Genomic DNA, 27913 nt, shown 5'->3' with positions numbered 1-27913 from the left:
TATTCTCAATTTATGCGCTTCTTGAATCCTTGTTGCTAATTCTTGATGGATATTTCATTAGCTTATTTGATCTAAATATTAATAATTTATTATTTTGATAGTTTCCTTTTTGTTCAAAGGCCATTGGAAAATCATGAAGATTGGCCTCTACCATCACCATTATCATTTTTGTTAATTACTAAAAAAATTTTACTTTGAGGTTTCATTTTTGTTTTGTTGGGTATTTTATTTCTTATATTTTATTTTTTCCAAATTAATTCCTTTTATTTTAAAATAAAATACTTTTCTCAAAAAAATCATTTTAAAAATCTATTTCAAAAACTCATTTAGAGTCCTCAGGATCAAAATCTCTTTTTTTATTATTATTTAAAAATAATATGCAACCATATCTTGTTCGGTTTGCATCCTTCTCGGTTTTCAACAAAAATTTTGGTTTTGAACAAAAACACGAATCAAAGCTTGTGGTCCCAAATAATGGGATGATTCTGGGCTAAATTCGTGTATATCAATTGGGGAATTGGTGAAACCCCTACATAAGAAAATCTTTTCAAAAATTATTTTTGTTGCCATTTTTGTCACTTGTTGAAATTATGTCTATCTTTTTTAGGAATTGTATACAAGATGTGTGTGATAATTAATGTTTTCATATACTTTGATAATTTTTGTTATGCTAATTAGATAACAAGCATGCTAGGGTTTCTTTATTTTATTATTATCTAATCCCTCATGTCTTATGGAAGCGCATTGTAAGTTATCTATGCTATCCAGGTACACCCCCCTATCACCTACTTTCTAAATTTTGTAAACAATCATGTCACTGTGAAGTATGCATATGTTTGATAATCCTTAGGTGTTTAGATGTATGCTTGATTCACTATGATTAAATACATGTTGTGTGTTATACTTCTATACTAACTCTGATGTTTTATGATAGCGCTTGAAGAGCGGTTCAGGTACGCACCCTAACTCTCCGTTTTTTGTGATTTGATCTTGTTTAGCATGCAAATCTTTTGAAATCACCTAGCCTACTTAGGTATCCATAATTAACCGATTAATTGCCATATTCCCCTTAACTTAATTAGTAGAGACCTCTTTAGGGCTTAGAGGGGTGCTACCTCCTAGAGGTACCTTCCCAATAAGTAACCGGATCCCCGGACCAAGACTTGGGTTTTCAAAGACACGCTTTTCCAAAAATTATGGAGTCATTTTTTTTAGGGTTTTATTTCTTGTTTTATTTTCCCTTCAAAAATAAAAATAAAAATAAAATAAGTGGCGACTCCAACTTTTTTTCAAAAAATCAAATTTTCACAAATAAATAAAAAGCGAGTCTCGCCGATCGAGTGGGGACGCACGTGAAAAATGCGGGTCCACAGTTCAAAGGCATCATGTTCCTGCATGTCAACTTCCTAACCCTCTGGCATCGATCATAACTCTTGCACATGGTGTGGGCATCTTTGAAAAGTGATGGCCAACAAAAACCCGATTGCAACACCCTTATGGTTGTCTTCTGAGAAGCAAAGTGGCCTCCACATGCATTTTCATGGCAATGACTGAGGATCCACTGTTGCTCTTCTTCAAGAACACACTTCTTTATTATCTTATTCGCACAATACTTGAATAGAAATGGCTCTTCCCAATAGTAGGCATGAATTTTTGCAAAGAAGTGCTTCTTATCATGTGTTTTCCACTCACTTGGAATTTTTCCTATGACTAGATAGTTAGCAATATGAGCATACCAAGGAGCAACTTTCACCAACATGAGAGACTCTTCTGGAAAATCATCATTGATGGGCAAACCATGGAAATTATGTGCGATAGCTAGCCTTGAAAGGTGGTTTGCTACCACATTCTCCACTCTTTTCTTGTCTTTGATCTGGAGATTGAACTCTTGAAGCAAGAGGATCCATCTAATCAACCTTGCTCTAGCATCTTGCTTAGTCAACAGATACTTCAAAGCAGAGTGATCAGTGAAAACCACAATGAAGGACCCCACCAAGTAAGCACAAAACTTATCCAAGCCAAAAACTACAGCTAATAATTCTTTCTCGATGGTTGTGTAGTTTCTTTACACCTTATTCAATGTCTTGCTCGCGTAATAGATCACATAGGGTTTTCCATCTTCTCTTTGCCCAAGAACAGCTCCTATGGCAAAGTCATTGGCATCACACATTACCTCAAAGGGTAGTTGCCAGTTGGGAGCCCTCACTATTGGTGCGGTTGTCAGAAATAGCTTCAATTCTTCAAAACTCCTTTGGCATCTATCATCCCATATGAATTTAGCATCATTCACCAATAGTTCACAAAGAGGCCTTGCAAGCTTAGAGAAATCCTTGATAAACCTCCTATAGAACCCGACATGGCCAAGGAATTGTCTTATTCCTTTGACATTTGTTGGGGATGGCAACTTGACAATGAGTTCAACCTTTGCTTTGTCAACTTCAATGCCTTGCTTGGAGATGATGTGCCCAAGGACAATCCCTTGTTGTACCATGAAATGGCACTTCTCCCAGTTAAGCACTAAGTCTTTCTCAATGCATCGGTTCAGAACAGCTTCTAAGTTGACCAAGCATTCATCAAATGCACTTCCATATATGGTGATATCATCCATAAAGACTTCCATAATACGCTCCACCATATCACTGAAAATGCTTAACATGCATCTTTGGAAAGTTGCGGGTGCATTGCATAAGCCGAAAGACATTCTCCTATATGCATATATAGGTGCCAAATGGGCACGTGAAAGTGGTCTTCTTCTGGTCTTCAACATCAATTTCTATTTGAAAGTATCCGAAGTAGCCATCCAAGAAACAATAAAAATGATGCCCAGAGACCCTCTCAAGCACCTGATCAATAAAGGGCAATGGGAAATGGTCCTTCCTTGTCACTGCATTCAACCTCTTATAATCGATACACACCCTCCAACCTGTAGTGAGGCATGTAGAGACATCTTCCCCCTTATCATTTTGCACCACCATGATCTCAGACTTCTTTGGCACAACTCGAGTAGGACTCACCTATAGGCTATCTGATATGTGGTAGATAATACCAGCCTGAAGCAGCTTAAGAACTTCAGCTCACACCACCTCTTGCATGTGAGGGTTCAACCTTCTCTGAGGTTGACGAACTGGCTTAGTTTCATCCTCCATGTAAATATGATGGGTGCAGACTAAAGGGTTGATCCCTTTCAAATTAGAAATTTGCCACCCTATTGCCTTCTTACATCTTCTAAGGACTTCAAGTAGACAATCCTCCTGATGAATGGTAAAAGCTAAAGATATAACAATAGGGCACTACTTGTCTTATTCCAAGTATGCATACTTCAACTTTATGGGTAGTGGCTTAAGAATAAGCTTTGGGGGCTCCTCCTTAGCAGCTTTTTGTGTCTCCTCCTCATTGAATAAGGGTATAATTTCTTCTATCCTCCTCCAAAGAGACAGGGTAGCAAGCAAATCTGAGGGTTCAGGTAACCCTTCATCAAGATCCCCAAGACTCTCAATCAAATCCTCCTGCATTCTCTTATCACAATGCTCCTCCACTAAAGTGTCAATCATGCACACTTCCTTTGGACCTTCTTCTTCTTCCGAATGGATATGCTTCTTGCACAAATGGAAGATGTTGAGCTCTACTGTCATGCTACCAAACATGAGTTGCATGACTCCATTCCTACAATTGATGATTGCATTTGATGTAGCTAGGAATGGTCTTCCAAGTGTGATAGGAACATAATTAGTTCCTTTGACAACCGGATTCGTATCAAGAACAACAAAATCCACTGGATAGTAGAATTTGTCAACTTGAACCAAGACAGCTTTGATCATCCCTCTTGGAATCTTCACTAATCTATCTGCCAGAAATAGAGTGATGGATGTTGGCTTTAACTCTCCAAGTCCTAACTGCGTGTAAACAGAGTAGGGTAGAAAATTCACACTTGCTCTCAAGTCCAACAAAGTTTTCTCCACACAAGTCCCTCCAATACTTACTGAGATGGTAGGGCAACCCGGATCTTTGTACTTCACTGGAGACTTGCACTATATGATGGCACTCACTTGCTCAGTCAAGAAGGCTTTATTGTTCACATTCAACCCTCTTTTTACAGTGTACAAGTCCTTCAAGAATTTTGTATATGTCGGCACTTGTTTAATCATGTCTAGCAAAGGGATATTGACCTTCACTTGCCTCAACATTTCAAACATTTTTTATGCATTATTGGTTCCCTTTTTTCCATGCAAAGCTTGGGAAAAAGGTGGAGGCATGTGTTTCTTCATCATATCTTCCTTGATGACTATCCTCTCGGGTTCTTCATCCACACTAGAATCATGGTCATCTTTCTTTGTACTTTTCTCTTTTCTCTTTTCTTTAATTTCCTCACTCTTTTCTTTTTCTGCTACACTCTCTTCATCATGCTTTGGCTTGGATGTGGGCTGATCAACCTCTTTACCACTCCTCAAGGTGATAACTGTTTTGACTTCCCTCACCTTTGAATATTCTCCCTCTTGAGCCTCCACTTCATGGATACCCTTAGGATTTTGATGAGGTCGAGAAGGAAACTTTCATTTCTCTTGCACTGTGTTGAGGTTGGTAAGCCTTGAGATTGCGTATTGGACATTGTCTATCTTCTAAGACAGATCATTTTGCATCTCATCCATCTTTTTGTTCAATGTACTCTCCACACTATCAATTTTTTGATTCAGTTAAGCATTGATGGACTTCTGATCTCCCACAAAGTCTCCCACAACCTTGCTAAGGTTCACAATAGCTTGTTCAAGATTCGAGTCTTGCTGAGGTGCTTGAGCAGGTTGTGCGTACTGATAACCCGCCTCTTGGTAGCTTGGCATGTAAGGGTATCAACAAAAATTATACCTAAGGTCCTTACACTAAAGTAGCAAAGCTACTATAGCATAGTGGCTCTAGGATCGAACACTGGGAAGGGTTTTTACTTTAACTAGTGAAGTTCGGAGGATGGAGTGAACTTTTCTTAATAAAAATTAGGTTAAAATGAAAACATAAAAAGATGAAGGCGTTGTAAACTAAACTAACATGAAAATAGGTTAAAAGATGGAAAAAGAAGTTTCTCAAAGCTTTGGATAGCCATGCTTAACTCACTGTGTAAAAATTGAGATTTTGGGACTCTTCACCTCGAGTTGGGGAAGCAACTAAGGTGATGCTTACTTCCCGAACCGGTATGAGTTTAACAACTGAGTTTTAGTCCTTGAAAACTTACAAAAAGGGTAGTTGAACCTCATAAATGCTCTTTTATTGGTATAGGTCATCTCCTTGACTTGCAATACAATGGCTCGTAGAAGATAACTAATGAACGTCAGTGGATCTAACAATAAGAATCCACTGAGACCAAAAGGTTACCAAGTATTGGTCATTCAAAGCAAGTCAAAGGGATTAAAAGCTTTACTTTGAATGAAAACATTTATGACGCTCAGCTACTTACATTTATGGCTTGGAAATCTCCATCCTGACACGGGAGCTTCACATGGCATCCATTACTTCAAGAAAATAAAAGGTTTTAGCCTCTCATCCTTGGGGATTTCATCCTCCAAGGATGTTTGGCTACTAAGAAAATGAGAAAGAAAAGATAAAAGAAGCGTATGAACAAAAGTGCTCTTACAACTTATAAAGTTACAGGTTACAAGATGATCGTGTCTGAGGCTCTTCACCTCTATTTAAAGACAATAAAAAGCTAAATTACAAGAGCTATTACAAAAGCAACCTTTTCATTGGTTGATTACAAGGATAAAATAGGTATTTACAAAGCTAAAAGTCAAGCAAAATATCTTGGAGAACCGGCAGTGGAATATCATCAACAACGTCTCAAATTTGTCATTTCGCAAGGTGCCTAAATCCACCTTGCGAAATTTCGCAAGGTGTTTTCTTCATGGTGCGAAATGGCCAAATTTCGCACCATGAGGAAAATCCCCTTGCGAAATTTTGGTAAGGTGAAATTCACCTTGCGAAATTGTTCATTTGGCAAGGTGAATTGCCTCCCCTTGCAAAATGGTGTTCCCATTGCTTGTGCTCGTGTTTCCACTTGAAATTCAAGCCTGTAAACGTCCAAAATCCTTGCTTAACTCGCCCAAGTAGCTCCTCCATCAATTGGCATGCTTGAATTGGTTCATAAGTTGATGAAAAACATGTAAACTTGCCACTAAAAATGGTTAGAACTAATTACTAAGGAGCTTAATGAATTAATTGGGTTAAATGAATATGATTACTACTCAAAGGTGCTTAAAACCCTTATAATTAGGTCTACAAAATAGCACTTTTCGGTAGTAATCACGTACTGAGGTGGCTTTGGTTTCTAAGAGAAATTTGGATGGTTCCTCCAATTTGAATTGTAGGTGTTGCCATATGAAGCATTTTTATTGGGCTTGAATTGACCAATAACATTTGCTTGATCACCAAACATCTCTCTCACTACTGGAATGGTAGGACACTCCTCCACCAAGTGCTCATAAGATTGACAAATGGAACAAGGCATAGCTTGCACTGATGTCTCAGAAATAGCTTGCACTTCTTGTACCTTTTTCATTTCTAACTCTTCCAATCTCCTTGCCATAGCTGCAACCTTTGCCTTCATGTCAATGTCTTCATTCAAAACATACATCCCACCCTTAGCATTAGGTTGAGACTTCATTCTTTCCACCTCTCTAGCATTTGGTTCATCCCATCCTCTTGAAACTTCAACCACATAACTCAAAAATTTCATGGCTTCCTCCGGATTCTTACTCATGAAGTCTCTTCCATATATAGTTTCTAGGAGTTGCTTCATTGAAAAAGACATACCATTGTAAAAATAGCTCACTAAGAGCCATGTGTCAAAGCCATGGTGAGGACAAGCATTAATAGCTTCCATGTACCTCTCCCAACACTCATAAAATTTCTCATTCTCTTTAGCTGAGAAGTTCGAAATTTGCCTTTTCAAACCATTGGTCCTATGAGTAGGGAAGAACTTCTTGAGAAACTCGGCTTGCAAATCAGGCCAAGTTCGGATACTCCTTGGCCTTAGAGAATTGAGCCAAATATTGGCCTTATCCTTCAAGGTGAAAGAAAATAGCTTGAGCCTCATCAAGTCAATTGAAGCTCCTCCTTCTTGGAATGTATTACAAACCTCCTTGAATTCCTTAATATGCGAGTAGGGATTCTCACTTTCCATCCCATGGAAAGTAGGTAGGAGTGGCACAATGTGAGGTCGGATTACTAGATGTTCAGTGAAAGGCACTATGCATAAAGGTGCACTCATACGAGGTGGATGCATGGGGTTCCTCATGGATCAGTATGCATTGAAATTATCCTCTTGACCATGTTGGTTATTCTGGTCTTCAGGTGGAACATCCATGATGTTCAAGCACACTTCAAACTTAGTTTCTTGAGGAGTTTCAATCTTCACAAGTCTTCCTTCAATATCTCTTATCCAATAGGGCATGCACAACTAGAGATCATTGAAACAAAAACAAAGAAAACAAAAGAAATACAATTCTAGGAAGCGGTTAAGGTTAGCTAAAAACTAAATAAAAGATAAGCTAAAATAGAGACAAAGAAAAAAACTTAGTAAAAGAAAAATCACCAAACTTGTGATGAAGATCACAAATGTTCATCAAAAGTAATGTCAATGTACTTTGGCACCATCCTCGGTAGCTGTGCCATTTGATTCTTCCCCAGCAAAGGTGTCATTTGATTATTGCGCCAGACGGGTGTTATCAACAAAATTTATAAAACCTAAATCACCTTACACTAGGGTAGCATGGCTACTATAGTATAGTGGCTCTAGAATCGTCCACAGGGATGGGTTTTCTTCGTACAAGTGAATTTAGTGAAGGTAATGAAATGGTGTTTTTCCTTATGAAAATTAGCTTTTAAAGAAAATGGAATTGTGGTTGAAAAAGTTGATTTTAAGTTAAGCAAAAATAACAATTGAAGTTAACTACAAAGAGAATGTCTCTTGGAGCTTTAAGTCACTACGATCAGGTTCCTTAGGCAAAGGGGGAGATTCCGAATCTTCTCCTCGCATTGAGGACAATAACATAAAGGATGGTTATCTCCTGAACCGGTTTTGTATTTAGCAATTAAGATTTGATCCAAATGGTTCATGAAAAATGGTAGTTGTTTTCCATTAATGGCTTCAAACACTAAAGACCCTCACCTTGAACCACCCTCCAATGGCTCGTACTTGATAACTAATGAACATCCATGGATCTAGCAATAAGCATCCGTAGAATCTAGAAAGCTTACCAAGTATTGACCATTCAAGGTGATTCTCACCTTGAACCACCTTCCAATGGCTCGTACTTGATAACTAATGGACATCCATGGATCTAGCAATAAGCATCCATAGAATCCGAAAAGCTTACCAAGTATTGGCCATTCAAGGTGATTCTAAGGAATTTAAAGCTAAACCTTGAAATAAAAACCATTAATGGTTAACAACTACCTTCATTTAAAGCAATGAAAACTCTCACATTTGCATCCGGGTCCTACACTTAGTTTCCATCACTCCAAGAAACGTAAAACTTAGCCACTCATCCCCTGAGAAATCATCCTTAGAGGTTGTTTGGCTAGAAAGAAAAATGAAAACAAAATGAGAAGGAAATGTAGAGCAATGGATCTGTATATTTCTTCCTACGGGAATTACAAGTGTCGTCTATCCTTCAAAAGATTATACAAAAATATATTATACATAGAGAGGTCTTTCCAACCCCCCTTTATAGTTCCTAACTAAGAAATCCTATCATTGGTTGATTACAAGGAGAAAATAGTAATTTACATAAAAAATCTGGAGATAAAAATCTAACGGAGTCGGTGCACAGGAAGATTTCGCAGACCATGCTAAATTTCACATGGTGTGCGAAATTCATTTTTGTTGCATCTTGTGGTTTTGCAAGGTCTGCAAAATTGTCCTTCACTCAGTCCTGCAACTGCTCCTCCTCTTGATTTTGCATGCTTTGCGAAATTTTCGCATAGACATGCGAAATTGCTACATGTTAGATTTTTTCCTCTAGTTTTCTTCCATGCATCTCTGATTGGCTTGGCAACCTATTGCCAAGCTTGGAAAAGGGCTATGAAGTGCTCCAAAACTCGGATTCTTCATGTATTTGAGCTTCAACTTGCATTGCCATGGATTGCACAAAATTCTCCCTCATTCTTTGTTTGTTTCAATGATCAAAAAGCTACCAAAAACACCAAAACTAGCCAAAAACTGATTAGTAACCCTTGCTAGGTTCCTTAATGTGCCAATTGAGTTAAAAAGTATTAACTACTACTCAAAAGTGTTTAAAATAGTTAATTTCAAGCTATAAAAGAGCACTTTTTGAGTAGTAATCACACATATGCTTGAATAGTTTCTAAACTTATTCTTAGCCATGTATATACTTGGTCACCAAGAATCATGGGTCTCTCCAACTTTCCAACAAAGAAAAAAAGTACTATAACAAAGTGATCTGCATTAGGTTTGTATTTTAAGGCTAGTTTCTGCATCAATTGTGTTTCAAGTGGTGATAAAAAAAAAAAAAAATACTTAACAATATCATGGATTGGACTTCTATGTTGTGGTTGATTTTTTTTTTTTTTTTGGAAATTGAGATATAAATATATTTAAATTATTCAAAATTACCACTTGATCTTGATTTTTATTTAAAAATATTGTGGAAAACTTAAAATCTCTATGGATATTTTCTGTGATACAATTCAATGGTATTACATCTGTGCAATTCTCTTACCATTTACTGTTCTAGTTTGAAGTATATTGTCCAAATCTGGAAAGCTTATATATGCACTAACTTTTGTTTCCAACTCACTTTTCACAAGTTCAGGCAAACTCGAAATCATCAAGACAATCAACTTCCCAGTCATCACAAGATAGGGCGGTATCATTGCAACTGTTTTATATGATTTTATGTTGATTTCTATCTATTGGATGCTAGATTAGTTGTTGCAAATAGAAATGTGCAAGTTGATTGTTCTGACATTCAGTCTTATCACAACAGTTGAAGAGGCAAAATTCTTTGGATGAAGGGAATGGAAGGAAAATTGAGATTCAAGGAATTAACTTACATGGTATGCCATCCACTCATGAAGTTCATTTGTATAATTTTTCTATTGGCTAAACATGATCTATTTTTCAAGTTGATAACTTGATATTATGAGATTTTAGATCCATTTTAGTTGGAAATTAATTATTTGATTTGGGTAGTCTATTGGAGCCTACCTAATAGCCTTATAAAGTGATAAAAATACCAAATAAAAAATAAAAAAACCAGTGTCTGCCCATTTGTTATGTTTGGTATTTTGCACAAATGAACACAATTCAATAGGAAAATGGTTGACTTAATGGAACACTGATTTCAAAAGATGCTTAGTGCTTGAGGCTTTTAAATCTCAAAAATGTCACACATAGATGGAATTTTTGTTCTTTGTTTTTTCGATTTAGCAAATTCAGCAAATTTTTAGCACTATAAAATCAATTGTTTGGTTTCTAGCTCATTGAAAGCTAGCCAGTCATTGACTATTCATACACCATAGTTCTTTATATTTGGTTGTTTTCAGATGTAATAGAAAATTTCATACTTATTGCATGTAGAAGCAGAGTTTTACCCATTTTCCTGTAAAATGATATGCATCAATGACATTGTTTTAAAGGCTTTAAGCACTTTCAACAGATTGTATGGAGGTTTCTTCTGTTCTAAAAGTATGTTGGATCCAATTGCTTTTTCTGAGCTTTATAGTTATGGTTAAAATTTTACTAATTGACTCTTGGGACCTAACTCTAATTTTAGTCCCCTATTATTATAAAAATATATTTTCCTTTATTTTCTTTTGGAGCTTCAACAATTGCATCTAAAGTTTTTCTTTTCAATTTATTTATTTATTTTTGCCCCCCATTAGGACTTGATCTTGGAACCTCCTACAAACCCATCTCAACCCTTTATCACTTTAGCCATGCCTCAAGGACTGAGTTTCTATTAATAATTTTTCTTTCACTTGAAAGCCTATGTGAATATCAGTAGTTGAAAAAAAATGGAGATTTCTAAGGGGCTTATTGAACTTTGTTGCAGGTCTATTTTTAGCTCATAGTTCAGTTGGCATACAAATTAAATTAATCTTTATTTATGTGGGTGTGTTTTGCATATGCATTTTGGGATAAACTAAAGGTGGCTATAGAGAGGAAGGTGTGTTTTTTGTTATATTTTGTGTACTTTGAACCAGTTACAACATTCAATTCTATGGTCATGATTAAGATAGCAAATACACATTATTTCTTTTGATAGGCTATGTTTATGCTATGCCTCATTTTTTTTGTTCTTTAAAACTTTTATGACGTGCTTGGATGTCCCAGTAAGCATAAATCACTGAAGTATGTTATACATTAACATAGGAAATCAACTCACATTGTTATTCATGTAGCATTATTTTGAATTTCCATGGCATACAGTCTTTCAATTTTTGTTTCCCTATTGAATTTCTTGATCACTCCATTACCTGTGTAGGCTCCATCTTTGGATAGATTTTTCAACTTGAAATATATGAAAAAAAACATTGAATTACTTCATTTTGTTGGATAACCCATTGTGCTTATTCTCTACATGAATTTCTATATATATTCTAAGAATATCAAGGTTGGGTGGGATGTATGTACCTTAGTTTGTGTTTAAGCTTCAAACATTTCAATGTTATCCTCGTATCGTAAAGATTAGGTTATATACGTTTACCTTAAATGAAGGTTTCTTGCACCCATTTATGTCTACATTGTTAGATTGTCATTGATATCACTTTATGTTTAAGAAATGTGGATTAAAGTTGTAATTTAGATTCAATATACTATAAATTTCAACCATTTTTTATTAGCCTATAGAACGATGGTTTATGATGTCCAAATTTCATGGATGTCTCAACATTGGAAATTAATGATTTGGATGCACTTCAAGATATACCTTATTCTGCGTTGACTTTTCATGAAGATGTGAAGTAGATGTAGTTTCAACAATCTTCTGTTTATCCTTCCTATAATCAGATAAGGAAAAAATAAGAGCAAAAGATTTCGTTTCATCATCAACCTATGTACAAAACCGTTTCCTTCATAATCGTTTCATCAAAATAAAGTCACTCTGTACATATGATCTATTTCCGAACATGAATATTTTGTTGAAATGCAATTGTTTGACTTCATATTACCTTTTCACAATATTGTTAATAAGAGTTTTACAGTCTCTCTACTTATAGCAAAACCACTTAAAGTTAAAGATGGCATTATTTGGTAAAAACTCCTTTAGTAAATTTGTTAGTTGGATACTTTTGCTTAATAGCATCAATTAGAATATTTCAAACTTAAAATTTATGTTATATGCTAAATAGCAACCTCTCTTTTGTTCAAAAATTTGTCGAAAAATACTTTACCAGAAGTTATAGCTATACCAAACAAGCTTAAATAGGCTTGCCACACACATTAAAGTTAGTAGACACTAAATACTAATTATATATCTCATACCTAAGTCACTTGTAACAAAACTAGGAATTAGAGTAAATAAGGACTTACAGTTTTGTTTTATTTTGTGATCTTTGGGGCTCACTTCATGAATCGTGCATAGGACCATAGTTTACTTCACATTCTATCCTTAAGTTGAGCACTCAAATCATCAACCTTTTGCTTGATATTAAGTACATTTGCCTCCATAAAAGCAACTTCCCCAAGCTTTGCCTTCACCTTTAGCACATTTAAATGTTAAATTCTGGTGTAGGACCAAGGGCTCATATACTTGTTAAATGTGGACATAGGCCAACTTTGGAAGTCACTAGTAGCTAAGATAGGTAATGGACTCCGAGACATAATAATTCCAGCTTCCAAAGATGTCATCAATTCTTTTTCCTTTTGCAACTGTTCCTTTATCCTTGCTACATGTGAGTACAGCCAGTGACTATGTCAATGAAATCTCCCTTATCAAAATTAAAGTAATATATTGAAGAACTGCAAAGCCATTAGTCAAAATGCAACAATTAAAATTAATGGTTTTTATCATACATTGATAATTGTTGTTTCAAAAGTGTCCACTAGGATTACTGTACCAGGTTGGGGAACTCTTATCTTCAGGACCTATCCAAACTACAAATTAAAAGATGATCTTCTTCATGTATATGTTATAAGCTCGTTTGTTCACCTTGGTGATTTTACGACAAATCTCCAATTATTGTATTCTTCATAAAAATAATGTGATTTATTATGTCATGTTCATGTTCCATGAATGTTGCTTGCATATGTTCAAACAACAAACATTGAGAATAATTTACTAAAAGTGGAAGTTTCTTATAAAACAATTGACTCAAACAACCATTATCCGTTTCATGGCCAAATATCCGTTTCATAGCCAAAGATCCGTTTCATTTATAAATAAATAAAAAATCTGATTTTTCCCGACTAACCTATTAATGGAAATTTCCTCAATCCTCATGCAATTTTTCTTCCCAGTTTGTGACAACAACCATTGGCACATCCACATTATCAACATTCCAGCAGCACAAGTGGAAATATTATCTTGTTTGCTTTAACAAAAGGGTAACGACATAAGTGTCGTAACAAGAAGATTGTTTGAGGCGATTGATAAAGCCTTCCATGCACATGGCATGCACAAGCAATTGGAGGTGTCCAAATTCATGCATGTGCAACCTCAGATTGTGCAACAACGAAATAGGTAGAGTAGTTTCCTAGTGATAATTTTCATATCATGACCTATGTGGTAGTACTATAGTTGTATTTCCACTTGATGTATGTATTTGACTAATGAAATGCAATTGGTGGTGTAGATATGACTTTGGGATGTTCGCTATCAAGTACATGCAATATTGGAACAAAGCCATACTAGAACATTCACTCGTGAGGGTAAGCACAACCAACACGTTATTCATTAGTTTTGTGGAAGTTATTCCATACCAGGCTATGATTTTTTGTGCGGCGTATAAGACAAGATGCATCTGTACAAATTAAGGCTTGAAGTGAACTTCTCATGAACGAGGCAAACAATGCTAGAGACAAGGTCATGCAAGCATGTCTAATGTGAGGGATGGGTTTGACGCATTTCAGTGATGAAACACAAGCGGTTTTGTGGCAGTAAGTTATGTTCTCTCCTTGTTTGTGCGTTGTTTGAATAATCACAATTAAACTAAAAGAGTTTGTGGCACAGTCTCCCAAAAGGCAGTTTTTAAAACAAATAGTTTGATCTTTGTGAACAAAACAGTCTCCTCTTCTCTCTTTAGGTCTCTTTACTTTTTTGCTTTGTGTAATTGGATTGGGTGGATTATTATAGCGGCAGTTTATATGTGTTGCCTTGAAATCTAAGATTGAGTTAAAGACAATTTGTGCATACGAACAATTCAAATGTTATAATATTAACTGATCTGTATTTCACTTTAAGCCAATCAAATCTTAAAAATGGAATTTATTTGCAGTGAAGTAGTCAAATCTCCAATCTCAATAATATTTGAACATGGAATATTTGAAGAAGTTTTACTATCTAGCAGCCAGTGTCTAGTGAATGGTGGTCTCATTTCTGGGTTGACCATTAACTCTACTATCAAATAGTGATAATTGTTTTTATCAATTGGTAGTGAAAACATCATCTGGAAGGCTTTTAGCCCCACTACTATTAATAGCGATCATGGAGTTGAATTTGAAGGTGTTGTTATTGCTCTCTTCTATCTGCTAACAACTCGGATAGATAAAGTTCGACCTCTACAGGAGGCTTTCTATCGGCAGAACCTTCCAAATGTGACAAATTTGCTTGCAACAGTATTGATCTTCCTTATTGTTATCTACTTCCAAGGGTTTCAGGTGGTTTTGCCTTGTGAGGTCAAATAATGCTCATAGACAGCAGGGTTCATATCTTATTATGTTGTTCTACACTTCTAACGTGCCCATCATTCTACAGTCTGCTCTTGTTTCCAACCTTTACTTTATATCCCAAGCACTTAAGCTTTAAGCTTGTATACATGAGTTGCGGTCATTTTCTTCTAGTGTTATACTAACAATTTTATTTCTTATAGTTGTTATACAGGAGGTACAGTGGAAATTTCCTTGTAAATCTCTTGGGAAAGTTGAAGGAATCTGAATATTCAGATGGTCAATACATCCATGTTGGTGGTCTTGCTTAGTATATAATTGCATCATCAAGGTAGGTTAAAGTAGTACTTAAGGTCGGTTAAGGTAGAACCTAAGGTTGATTAAGGTGGTACTTAAGGGCTATTAAGGTAGTACTTAAGGTACAATCCTCAAAATACCAAAGGTGAACCACTTGACCATACAAAATAATCACATAATGGCATACTCTAAGGGTCACAAATGAAGTTCTGAGGCTTCGGATAGGTAGTACCTAAGATCAGTTAAGGTAATACCTAAGGTTGATTAAAGTGGTACCTAAGGGCTATTAAGGTAGCACCTAAGGTACAGTCCCCCAATATAACAATGTGACTTGCAACCAAATATGTTATAAGTTCCATCTTGATTCAATGCGACTTATAGATTATATGGTTATTTGGGAATAATATGGTTTCCACAACCCAACACAAAAGTTCAAGTCCACCAACGACTCCAATATCGTTAATGTGCTCCTTTTCAAACAAATGAACTAAAGAACAATAAATAAAAATTATTTACCTTCAGATTTCGGTTTGGGGTTAGGGAAAAATGCAACTCAAGTTAGCAATTGAGAAGAAGATGGAGGATGTAATGATTTTGGTGATGAGAGGATGAGTTTCGAGCATACCCAAATACCAATCCAAAAATCCAATCTTAGAGGACCATGATGATGATGATCAAAATGAATAGACACAAAGTAGATTAATTGGGTGAGAGATTTCAAAATCCCCAATATTTTCAAGTTGGTGAATCGATCAAAATGGAAATGGAGGTAAAGTTTTAATCTTAGCGTTTCTTTAGGTTTTGAGAAGGGTAAGGAGATGAACAAATGAGATCTTGAGTTTTCTTTGGTGCTTGGTGGAGAAAGAGAAAAAAGAGAGAAAGAAAGAAAGAAATTTTAATTTTTGGTTTTTTTTTTTTTTTTTTAACATGTGGATGCTTACCTGGAATAAATGGAGGGTAAATTTGGCATCAAAAAACATATAAGCTCAAAGTGCATGAAACCAAAATATTTTTAATATTAATATGGTTAACTTTAGAATGGGAAAGTTAGGTTTTTATTTTACCAATATTTCCATATCGGCCTATAGAAACCAAAGAAACCCCTAAATAATCACATAATAGAATGCTTTAAGGGTTACAAATGAAGTAAGTAATGACCACAATTGAAGTTCCGAGGCTTCGGATAGGTAGTACCCAAGTTTAACTAAGGTAGTACCTAAGCTACATTAAGGTAGTACCTAAGGTCCATTAAGGTAGTACCTAAGGTAAATTAAGGTGGTGCCTAAGGACTATTAAGGTAGTACCCAAGGTACTGTCCCCTAAATAAGAAAGGTGAATCAATTGACCACACTAAATAATCACATAATGGCATGCTTTAAGGGTCATAAATGAAGTAAGTAATGTCCACAATTGAAGTTTCGAGAATTCGGATAGGTAGTACCCAAGTTTAACTAAGGTAGTACCTAAGGTAGATTAAAGTGGTATCTAAGGGCTATTAAGGTAGTACGTAAGGTACAGTCCCCAAAATAGGAAAGGTAAACCAATTGAGCACACTAAATAATCACATAATGGAATGCTCTAAGGGTCATAAATGAAGTAAGTAATGTCCACAATTGAAGTTCTGAGGCTTCGGACAAGTAGTACCCAAGTTTAACTAAGGTTACTACCTAAGCTCCGTTAAAATAGTATCTAAGGTTGATTAAGGTGGTACCTAAGGGCTATTAAGGTAGTACCTAAGGTACAGTCCCCAAAATAACAAAATTGAATCAATTGAGCACACTAATTAATCACATAATGGCATGCTCTAAGGGTCACAAATGGAATAAGAAATGCCCACAATTGAAGTTTCGAGGCTTCGGATAGGTAGTACCCAAGTTTAACTAAGGTAGTACCTAATCTCTGTTAAGATAGTACCTAAGGTACATTAAGGTGGTACCTAAGGGATATTAAGGTAGTACCTAAGGTACAATCCCCAAAATAAGAAAGGTGAATAATTTCACCACACTAAATAATCACATAATGGCATGCTCTAAGGGTCACAAATGAAGTAAGTAATGTCCACAATTAAAGTTTCGAGGCTTTGGACAGGTAGTACCCAAGTTTAACTAAGGTAGTACCTAAGCTCCGTTAAAGTAGTACCTAAGGTACATTAAGATGGTACCTAAGGGTTATTAAGGCAGTTCCTAAGGTATAGTCCCCAAAATAGGAAAGGTGAACCAATTGAGCACACTAAATAATCACATAATGGCATGCTCTAAGGGTCACAAATGAAGTAAGTAATGTCCACAATTGAAGTTTCGAGCCTTCAGATAGGTAGTACCCAAGTTTAACTTAGGTTGTACCTAATCTCCGTTAAGGTAGTACCTAAGGTTGATTAAGGTAGTACCTAAGGGCTATTAAGGTAGTACTTAAGGTACAGTCACCAAAATAACAAAAGCAAACCAATTGAGCACACTAATTAATCACATAATTGCATGCACTAAGGGTCATAAATGGAGTAAGAAATGTCCATAATTGAAGTTCCGAGGCTTCGGACAGGTAGTACCCAAGTTTAACTAAGGTAGTACCTAATCTCCATTGAGGTAGTACCTAAAGTACATTAAGATGGTAACTAAGGGATATTAAGGTAGTACCTAAGGTACAATCCCCAAAATAACAAAATTGAATCAATTGAGCACACTAATTAATCACATAATGGCATGATCTAAGGGTCACAAATGGAATAAGAAATGTCCACAATTGAAGTTTCGAGGCTTCGGATAGGTAGTACCCAAGTTTAACTAAGGTAATACCTAATCTCCATTAAGGTAATACCTAAGGTACATTAAGGTGGTACCTAAGGGCTATTAAGGTGGTACCTAAGGGCTATTAAGGTAGTACCTAAGGTACAGTTCCCAAAATAAAAAAGGTGAATCATTTCACCACAGTAAATAATCACATAATGGCATGCTCTAAGGGTCACAAATGAAGTAAGTAATGTCCACAATTGAAGTTCTGAGGCTTCGGACAAGTAGTACACAAGTTTAACTAAGGTAGTACCTAAGCTCCGTTATGATAGTACCTAAGGTACATTAAGGTGGTACCTAAGGGCCATTAAGGTGGTACCTAAGGGCCATTAAGGTGGTACCTAAGGGCCATTAAGGTGGTACCTAAGGGCTATTAAGATAGTACCTAAGGTACAGTCCCCAAAATAGGAAAGGTGAACCAATTGAGCACACTAAATAATCACATAATGGCATGCTTTAAGGGTCACAAATGAAGTAAGTAATGTCCACAATTGAAGTTTCGATGCTTCGGACAAGTAGTACCCAAGTTTAACTAAGGTAGTACCTAAGCTCCGTTAAGGTAGTACCTAAGGTAGATTAAGGTGGTAACTAAAGGCTATTAAGGTAGTACCTAAGATACAGTTCCCAAAATAAGAAAGGTGAATCATTTCACCACACTAAATAATCACATAATGGCATGCTCTAAGGGTCACAAATGAAGTAAGTAATGTCCACAATTGAAGTTCCAAGGCTTCGGACAGGTAGTACCCAAGTTTAACTAAGGTAAAACCTAAGCTCCGTTAAGGTAGTACCTAAGGTACATTAAGGTGGTACCTAAGGGCTATTAAGGTAGTACCTAAGGTACAGTCCCCAAAATAGGAAAGGTGAACCAATTGAGCACACTAAATAATCACATAATGGCATGCTCTAAGGGTCACAAATGAAGTAAGTAATGTCCACAATTGAAGTTTCAATGCTTCGGATAGGTAGTACCCAAGTTTAACTAAGGTAGTACCTAAGCTCCGTTAAGGTAGTACCTAAGGTAGATTAAGGTGGTACCTAAGGGCTATTAAGGTAGTACCTAAGGTACAGTCCCCAAAATAACAATGGGACTTGCAATCGGATATGTTGTAAGTTCCATCTGGATTCAATGCGACTTGTAGGTCATATGGTTATTTGGGAATAATATGGTTTCCACTTCCCCACACAAAAGTTCAAGTCCACCAACGACTCCAAAATCATTGATGTGCCCCATTTCAAACTAAAGAACAATAAATAAAAATTATTTACCTTCAAATTTCAGTTTAGGGTTAGGGCAAAATGCGCTCAATGACAGGAAGAGATATCTTGTTGACGAAGCCAATATTTTGGATTCTAGCTTTCTATTTGGGTACGCGCTGCTGTAGTAAATTCACAATCACATATATGCCTCTTGAAGTCGTCTTTTAACTGAACGCTTTTAGGATGGAATGCTCCATTTCATTGCACTTTTATGTGGACATGAAAGAAACACCCAGGTTGGAGTTTTGGATTAATGGTTTTTTCTCTCAAATGAGACAATTTTTGGGAAATTTTATATGGGTCTCAGGATTGTGTGGGTGATGAAGCCAAGAGAGAGAGAGAAATGTTCCCAAATCAGAGAAAAGAAAGGTTTCATATTAGGGAAATAACAGTCAATTGTCGGGTCGAGTGATTTTTCATAGGTTTCAAATTTAGATTTTTTTGTTTTTAAAATTTTCAATCTCTTTTGTGACATGGAGGGCTTGCTGCTGATATGGAGACAAGGTTGCAGCTGACATGGTGGCATGGAGGGGCAATCTAGGAACATAAAATGGAGTCAGCAAAGAGTGCACAAGAAAGATAATATTTTCTCCTTTGACAATCAAATCTCATATTCCAGCTGATTGGAGTTTGATTGTCATATTACTTTCAAATAGTTGGCTGCAAACACAACTTTCCCTAAATTTCAAAACCGTGTTTTATGTGAGGGGGGAAAGATTGACTGAGCAAGTCGTTTAAAAACAGAAAACTGTGGACAATGACTTCCAAGGCCTGCAACTTCACAAATCAGGAACAGTACTACTGGGATAATTATTTCAGAGAGACCACTACAAGGAAAAAGGTATATGGTGACATTTATAACGAGTCACCATAAACATAAGGTGTCACTACAACATAGCGTCACCTTCTCCACTGACACCATAGAGGGTACCAATTGGTGACGTATTTGGAAGTGACACCAAATTAGATAAATGGTGACCCATTCAGAAGTGACACCATATATTTCTAGTGATGATAGGGTGTCACATTAAATACATCATCTTTGAGTTATGATGTCACATTAAATGCATCACCTTTGAGATATGGTATCACATCATTGTAAATTATTGTGGAATATATGATTGGTTTTAGTTGTTGATTTTTGTAATGCTTATGAATTAATAAGATTAACCTGTTTATATTTTGTCCATAAATATAACAATCATATTATATTTAACTCATTTTTCTGTAATGTTTCTGGAATAACTCATAATACATTGATCATCTAATAATATTTGTATATCAAATGTTCACAAAAGGATAGTACATCCAACATATCAAACCCATCAAAACTAAAAAAGAAGAGTGAATACATACCAAAACATGATTTAGAAATGTTAAAGATCCCAAGATTCATGTATACCTCCATTTCATAAGCATAAAACCGGCTAACCATAAAATGACATAGAAGTCCCATCTAAAAATCTAAATTTCTCAGTTGCAATTAAAGTAACGTTTATGTCCTACAACGTATGACATAAGAGTTGCATTTAAAAACCCAAAATCTTGTTGCCTTCTTCTTTCTTTTTATTCTCCATTTCACCCTCCCAAGAGTGTATACCTGCATTTCAAAATTTAATGAGTTTTAGAGATTTTTATTGAAGAAAATAAACATGGATCTATGTTATCATAAATGAACATATCTAAGAATTAATTTTTTTTTTCAAATAGAAACATTATTCAAAGAATAAGCATTACTATACAATACCTATGGAAAAATTCATGTAGTAGCTAAGGGACTCACCATGCATGGTGATCATGATGCATCAACATGATTCATGATTAGTTGTAGCACAAAAGTAGCCCATTCTCCTCTAATTTCATCGAATTCTACTTGAGAATATGTTTTTTTTTATTACCAAACTGAAATCAAATAAGAAAATAACATTAAAATGCATAACATTTGGAAGCCTAAAACTATGTACAATTCATTAAATAAGTAATACCTTTGAAGCAATAATTGTAGGATCAAAAATTATCTCTTTAATGAATCTCATAACAAAGTAGCCACATTCGAACCCTCCTTCTTGTCTTGGACACTAATCAATCAATTATAAAATAACATTAGTACTCACATATATAAATGGTGCAAATGCATAAGCTAATGTGTAAAGAAAAATTTTTGGATGTCACCTACACTAGTTGCTAAGATGGCTCCCTCTTAGATGTTTTCTTTGCAGATATTCGAAGAGCCCTATGTAAATAAGTTCAATGGGTACATTTTTAAAATAGGTAAATGTTATATGTTTTAATATATATAAATAAAAAAAATGTGTTTGAGGTGAATGTATTTTTTTTATTTAAAAATAATACTATGAAAAATAATATGAAGAACTTACATGTTTACGATATCCTTTAAGTCCTCACATGGTTTGTGATGCATAGGGTCAAGATAGTGGACTATCATTTTCCTTGGCTCAAGCACTACCTAAATATAAACCCTTTAAGTCCTCATATCTATTTCTATTAACAAAATATAAAAACTTTCCAAAACTCAATTACTTAAATATAAAAACAAAATCAAATAAAATATCTAGCTAATTGGATTTTAGAAACTAAATAAACTATAAATAAACTAAATATAAAAACTAAATAAAATATCTATGCCCATGAATTAATTGAAGAGGATAGAAAGACACAGAGAGAACATGGCTATGGTTATGATTTCCATCTTATCATTTCCTGTCAATACCACACATGCCCATTTTAATGTTGGACACTACTTTTGTTGCTGGACTTGAAAAGGGAACTTCAAAATTGAAAACATAAATAAACCCTTATGTAAAAAAAAAATAACATTAAAATATAATTGAGCATTAAAATATTTACTCTCTTTCATCACTTTCATTTGAATATTAATAATCTCTTATTGAGATAGATACTTACAATTTAACAAAATAGAAATTCCTAATAATAAAAAATATAAAATTTCTATTTCTATTAACAAAATATAAAAACTTTCCAAAACTCAACTACTTAAATATAAAAATAAAATCAAATAAAATATCTAGCTAATTGGATTTTAGAAACTAAATAAACTATAAATAAACTAAATATAAAAACTAAATAAAATATTTATGCCCATGAATTAATTGAAGATGATAGAAAGACACAGAGAGAACATGGCTATGGTTATGGTTTCCATCTTATCATCTCCCGTCAATACCACACATGCCCATTTTAAGGTTGGACACTACTTTTGTTGTTGGACTTGGAAAGAGAACTTCAAAATTGAAAACATAAATAAACCTTTATGTAAAAAAAAAAAATAACATTAAAATATAATTGAGCATTAAAATATTTACTCTCTTTCATCACTTTCATTTGAATATTAATAATTTCTTATTGAGATAGATACTTACAATTTAACAAAATAGAAATTCCTAATAATAAAAAATATAAAAATTTCTATTTCTATTAACAAAATATAAAAACTTTCCAAAACTCAAATACTTAAATATAAAAACAAAATCAAATAAAATATCTAACTTATTGGATTTTAGAAACTAAATAAACTATAAATAAACTAAATATAAAAACTAAATAAAATATTTATGCTCATGAATTAATTGAAGAGGATAGAAAGACACATAGAGAACATGGCTATGGTTATGATTTCCATCTTATCATCTCCCATCAATACCACACATGCCTTCCCATCTTACCTCCAACACCACTAAATCCTTGAATGAAAACGACACATTGTTTAATCTTCTTTGTCCTTGGCCATAAATCCATGCGGTTGGCTTTGAATACCACGTACAAGGAGAATGAAAGTAATGGAAGGGAATTCCACAGCAAGAATTGACTTACGAAGTAAGAAGGAAACTTCATACTGGGGATTCGAAATGAATATTCTACTTGTGAATTTATATTTATTTAAGCTTAGAAGAATCTCCTTTAAGGCACTAATTGCTTGCTGGTTGCTAAGAGCAGAAATGCCCTCCCCACTGAATTCTCCAACACCATGTTTCATCTGCTTTTCACTTACCTCCATTCTTTTAATTGTCTGCCATCTTGGATACATCACCGGCACAGCAGTAGATGACAACTCCACCATCATTGGGGCAATCATTGATGCTAATTCTCGTAAAGGTAAAGAGGAAATAACCGCCATCAAGATAGCTGTGGATAAGTTCAATAACAATTCCAAGAATCATAAGCTCTCTCTTATCTCCCGGAACTTCACCGGAGAACTCTATGGGGCGGCCTTAACTGGTTGGTCATCTCTTCCTTGATTCCTTCTACGGCTGTCTAATCACCTATTATTTTCAACATTAATCCTCTAGCATGATACACGAGTGGTTATAACATCAGCCACCCAAACTATCTCTACGTCACTTATACATCTTCTATTTTTTATTTTTTTATTTATTTTAAATTAAAAATTAAATATGAAAGGATAAAATTATCCTCATCTTCTTTAACACCCACCTCAATTTTGTTTCCCTTTTATTCTCTTCCTTTGTATCATTCATGACCCACTAGGAGGGAAAAGAAGGGACGAGGCAGAGGAAAGGACAAAGGAAGAATTAGGGTTAAACTTTGAATGGATATAAAGAAGTAAAAATAATTTTTTTATTTTTTATATTAATTTTAAAAAATAAAAGTAGGAAGATATAGAGAGATGGATGTCTTTATATTGGTCATTTCGCAATCATAGTAAAATAAAAAAAATATTAAATTCTAATGTTTTTCCTTTTTCTTTTCCTTTTTTTTTTTTTCATTCTTAAGTTTTCCTCTAAAAAATAAATTTAGGATAACTTGACTTGTTTTAAGTAGCACTCATCATTTAGAAAAAGAAAAGAAATTGAAATAGGTGGAAATGGATTTTTATTGCTTCCATGTATTGAAAAACACTGTTATGTACTGAATATGAATGAAATAGGCAGAACAAAAATGGAATACAATTGATGGGGTTCATAACATTTAATTACAGCTGAAGAACTGATTAAAGAGAAGAAAGTGCAAGTGATTGTGGGCATGGATACATGGCAGCAAGCAGCTTTAGCTGATGAAATCGGAAACCAAGCTCAAGTACCAGTTCTTTCATTGGCGGCAGCCGCGAGTGTCCGGCCATCGAGGCAGCTTGGAAGGTCCACCCTGATACAAATGGGCACCAATGTTTCTGAACAAATAAGGTGCATTGCAGCTATCGTTCACTCCTATCACTGGTGAAGGGTCATCGCAATCTATGAAGATGATGCGTACGGTGGGAACGCTGAGATGTTAACTATTTTTTCTGAAGCTCTTCAAAGAGTTGGCTCCGAGATTGAGTACCATTTGCCTCTTCCTCCCATATCATCTCTATCTGATCCAAGAGGAGCTGTCCATCAAGAGCTCTTGAAGCTTCTGAGCACACGATCCAGGGTTTTAGATAGAAAAGCTGAAGCTGAAAACTCTGCTCTCTATTGTTAAAGTAACAAGAGAGAGAGATTTAATATATATATAGTGTTCAAAATAGATGGAGACAGGCTGTTATGACAGCTGGTAAAAAATAACAACTCAATAACAATAAATCTAACAACAAGTGGGCTTCATCTCGTGACATCAGAACCAACTCCTCTGTTCTCCTCTGTTCTTGGCTTATCATCCCCCCTCAAGTGAAAGGGTCTTGGAGCTATACAAAGCTGAGATTTGAGGGACAAGAACCTTGAACTTGTGAGATGCTTAGTCAATAAATCTGCTGGCTGCTCTTCAGTGGGAACAAATTGCAGTTGTATCTTTCCTCTCATGACTTGATCTCGTATAAAATGAAGGTCTATTTCTATGTGTTTAGTTCTAGCATGAAACACAGGGTTCTTTGCCATATGGTAAGCACTGATATTATCATACCAAAGTAGAGGTATAGCAGGTATTGGCACACATAGCTCTTGCAGTAAGGCTTGCATCCAAACAATCTCAGCAGTAGCGAAAACAAGACCACGATACTCAGACTCGGCACTACTGCGAGACACCACTTTTTGTTTGGTAGAGGACCAAGAGACTAAGTTACCTCCTAGATAAACTAGATATCCACTTGAGCTGCGCCTATCATCAAGGTGAGCACCCCAATCTGCATCTGTGAATCCCTCTATTGTCAAGTTACTTGAAGGACTGAACAGGAGCCCATCTTGCATTGTTCCTCTTAGATACCGAAGTATTCGTTTGACTGAGAGCCAGTGAGCTGTGGTTGGTTGTTGCATAAATTGGCATGCCTTATTGACAGCAAAGGCTATATCAGGTCTTGTCAAGGTAACATACTGAAGTGCCCCTACTACACTTCGATAATGGGTAACATCTGTCATAGGATCTCCATCAAATTTAGACAAGTTCTTCCCAACAGCACCAGGTGTGTTTGCCGGTTTGGTATCAAACAGTTCAGTTCTATGAAGAAGATCTGAAATGTATTTGGTTTGGCTCAAAGTCATAGAGCCTTCATTGTAAGAAACCTCTATACCGAGAAAGAATGAGAGTTGACCCAAATCTCGTAAGGCAAAAACTGAATCAAGTTTAGCTATGAGAGACGAAATCTGTGTGGAGGAGCTGCCCGTTACAAGGATATCATCAACATAGACAAGAACTATCAAAGTAGTGGCCTTTCCAAAGTGCAGAAACATAGAACTATCAGTCCGAGACATGCTGAATCCCCACTGAAGAAGAGCAGAGCTGAGTCTTTGAAACCAAGCACGTGGGGCTTGTTTTAAGCCATATAAAGCCTTCTTCAATCTGCACACTCTATTCGGGAATTGAGGGTCAAAGTATCCAGGAGGTTGAGACATATAGACTTGTTCTTCTAGCTCACCATTGAGGAAGGCATTGTGAACATCAAGCTGTCGAATTTCCCACTTAAAACTGAGAGCAACAGTAAGTATGATGCGAATAGTGGCAGCCTTAACTACTGGACTAAACGTCTCAAAATAGTCCAGACCATGAGTCTGATTATATCCTTTTGCCACAAGCCTAGCTTTATACCTCTCTATACTCCCATCTGGCTTATGTTTCAGTTTATACACCCACTTACAGCCAATCACATTGACATTGGGTGGTTGTTCAACAAGATCCCAAGTATGGTTTCTATGAAGAGCAGCAATCTCCATTTCCATAGCTTTAGTCCAATTTGGATCTTTGAAGGCTTGTTTGAGAGTAGATGGTTCTGAAACCTTTATGGCAGAGAGATCAAGAATGGTCTTTTTCTTGGTTATACCACGCATGGACCTTGTTGTCATTCGTGGAGAAAGAGCAGTGATTTGAGGTTCTGGAACAGATTTAGGTGATAAATCTATAGCAGGAGAAGAACTAGATGTGTCCAGAGGTGAAGAAGAGGTTGTAGGAATAGGACTTTCACTTGTGGATAGAGAATGAGAATCTATGGAAACATGACTGATTTTTGAATCTGGGAGAAGACATGGAAAAGAAGGAGGAGTTATAAGGGCAGGGGTAGAGCCTTCTGCTGAAGTGTCATTAGACGAACTGGAAGACTTGGACTGAGCAAGTGGGAAAGTTGATTCATCAAAGACCACGTGGGGAGTAATATAGACTCTTCCAGTTGCATAATCAAGACATAAAAACCCCTTGTGATTCAAACTATAGCCAAGAAAAAGACATTGGACAGATCTGTACTGCAATTTATGAGTGTTGTATGGCCGAATGAAAGGATAACAAAGGCAGCCAAATACACGAAAAGATTTATAGTCAGGATGCCTTCTAAAAAGAGTGAAGTAAGGAGAGTCATACTCGAGAACTTTGCTTGGCATTCGATTGATAAGAAAAGTTGCTGTCTGAAAAGCATAGTGCCAGTACTTCATTGGCAAGGAAGCATGAGATAACAAAGCCAACCCAGTTTCAACTACGTGTCGGTGCTTCCGCTCAACTCTACCATTTTGAGCTGAGTTGTATGGACAGGAAAATCGATGGGCAATACCAACTGCTTGAAGAAAAGACGTAAAAGATCGAAATTCTCCACCATTATCAGACTGTAAGCACTTAATTTTGGTGTCAAACTGATTCTCCATTTGAAGCTTGAATCGCTTAAAGATGGGAAGAGCCTGATCCTTTGTTTGTAATGAATAAAACCAAGTATACCTGGAATAATCATCTACAAAAAGAATGAAATATCTCGCTCCAGATGTAGATTTAATTGAGGCAGGTCCCCAAATATCAGTATAAACAAGTTCTAAAGGTTTAGATGCATGAAAATTTGAGAGCTGAGTGGGTAGTCTATGACTTTTAGCTAACTGACAATCAGAACAAACAAAGGATTTATATTTCCCAGAAGCAACATTACAAGTATTCATGACTTTTGAAACAATGTCAAAACTAGCATGGCCTAGTCTATTGTGCCATAACTCTGCTTTATTTTCAACAGTACTCGAAAATTGGGAATGGAAAGCAGAAGCATTATTAATACTACTATAAGGTTTCAGATTGCTGAACACAGGAAACTTGTAAAGGCCATTTTCAAGCTTGCCTTGAGCAAGAACCATCTTCGTGTGTAGATCCTTCACAAAGAAAGCATTAGAATGAAACTCAATCAAGGCATTATTTTCTGAGCAGAACTTAGCCACACTAATCAAATTAGCTGAGATAAAGGGAACATGAAACACCTTCTTGAGTCGAAAAGAATGTGTATGAGAATGAAGTTGTTTAGAGCCAATATTGGAGATGGAGAGATGCTTACCATTACCAATAGTGACTTTATCTGTTCCCGTGTATGGTG

General features: G+C 35.7%; 1 protein-coding gene and 1 long non-coding RNA gene across 2 annotated transcripts; one reads left to right on the top strand and one right to left on the bottom strand.

The window, feature by feature from the left end:
* Positions 1–20529: 20529 nt before the first annotated feature.
* On the bottom strand, positions 20530–21919 carry LOC132254488 (uncharacterized). Its single transcript, XR_009466774.1, has 3 exons — positions 21555–21919; positions 20960–21409; positions 20530–20776 (listed from the first exon to the last, which is right to left on the bottom strand). It is a non-coding gene; the product is annotated as an uncharacterized LOC132254488 (long non-coding RNA).
* Positions 21920–23019: 1100 nt separating this feature from the next.
* LOC109121467 (uncharacterized) lies at positions 23020–24584 on the top strand. The gene is made up of 2 exons (XM_019222625.2): positions 23020–23433; positions 24155–24584. Exons 1-2 carry the CDS (start codon positions 23064–23066, stop codon positions 24391–24393), a joined length of 609 nt encoding a protein of 202 aa, XP_019078170.1. The 5' UTR covers positions 23020–23063; the 3' UTR covers positions 24394–24584.
* Positions 24585–27913: the final 3329 nt, after the last annotated feature.

The sequence above is a fragment of the Vitis vinifera genome, chromosome 10 (genome assembly GCF_030704535.1).
Source record: "Vitis vinifera cultivar Pinot Noir 40024 chromosome 10, ASM3070453v1".
Taxonomy (NCBI): Eukaryota; Viridiplantae; Streptophyta; class Magnoliopsida; order Vitales; family Vitaceae; genus Vitis; species Vitis vinifera.
Note: the sequence above shows the minus strand (reverse complement) of the source record. Positions and strands in the feature narration are given on the sequence as shown.

What these genes read in the sequence shown, in the direction of transcription:
- LOC109121467 (XM_019222625.2), top strand. Translation starts at nt 23,064, where the DNA reads ATGAATATTCTACTTGTGAATTTATATTTATTTAAGCTTAGAAGAATC. An exon ending in CTATGGGGCGGCCTTAACTG is followed by an intron (nt 23,434 to 24,154) that starts GTTGGTCATCTC and finishes ATTTAATTACAG; the next exon opens with CTGAAGAACTGATTAAAGAG.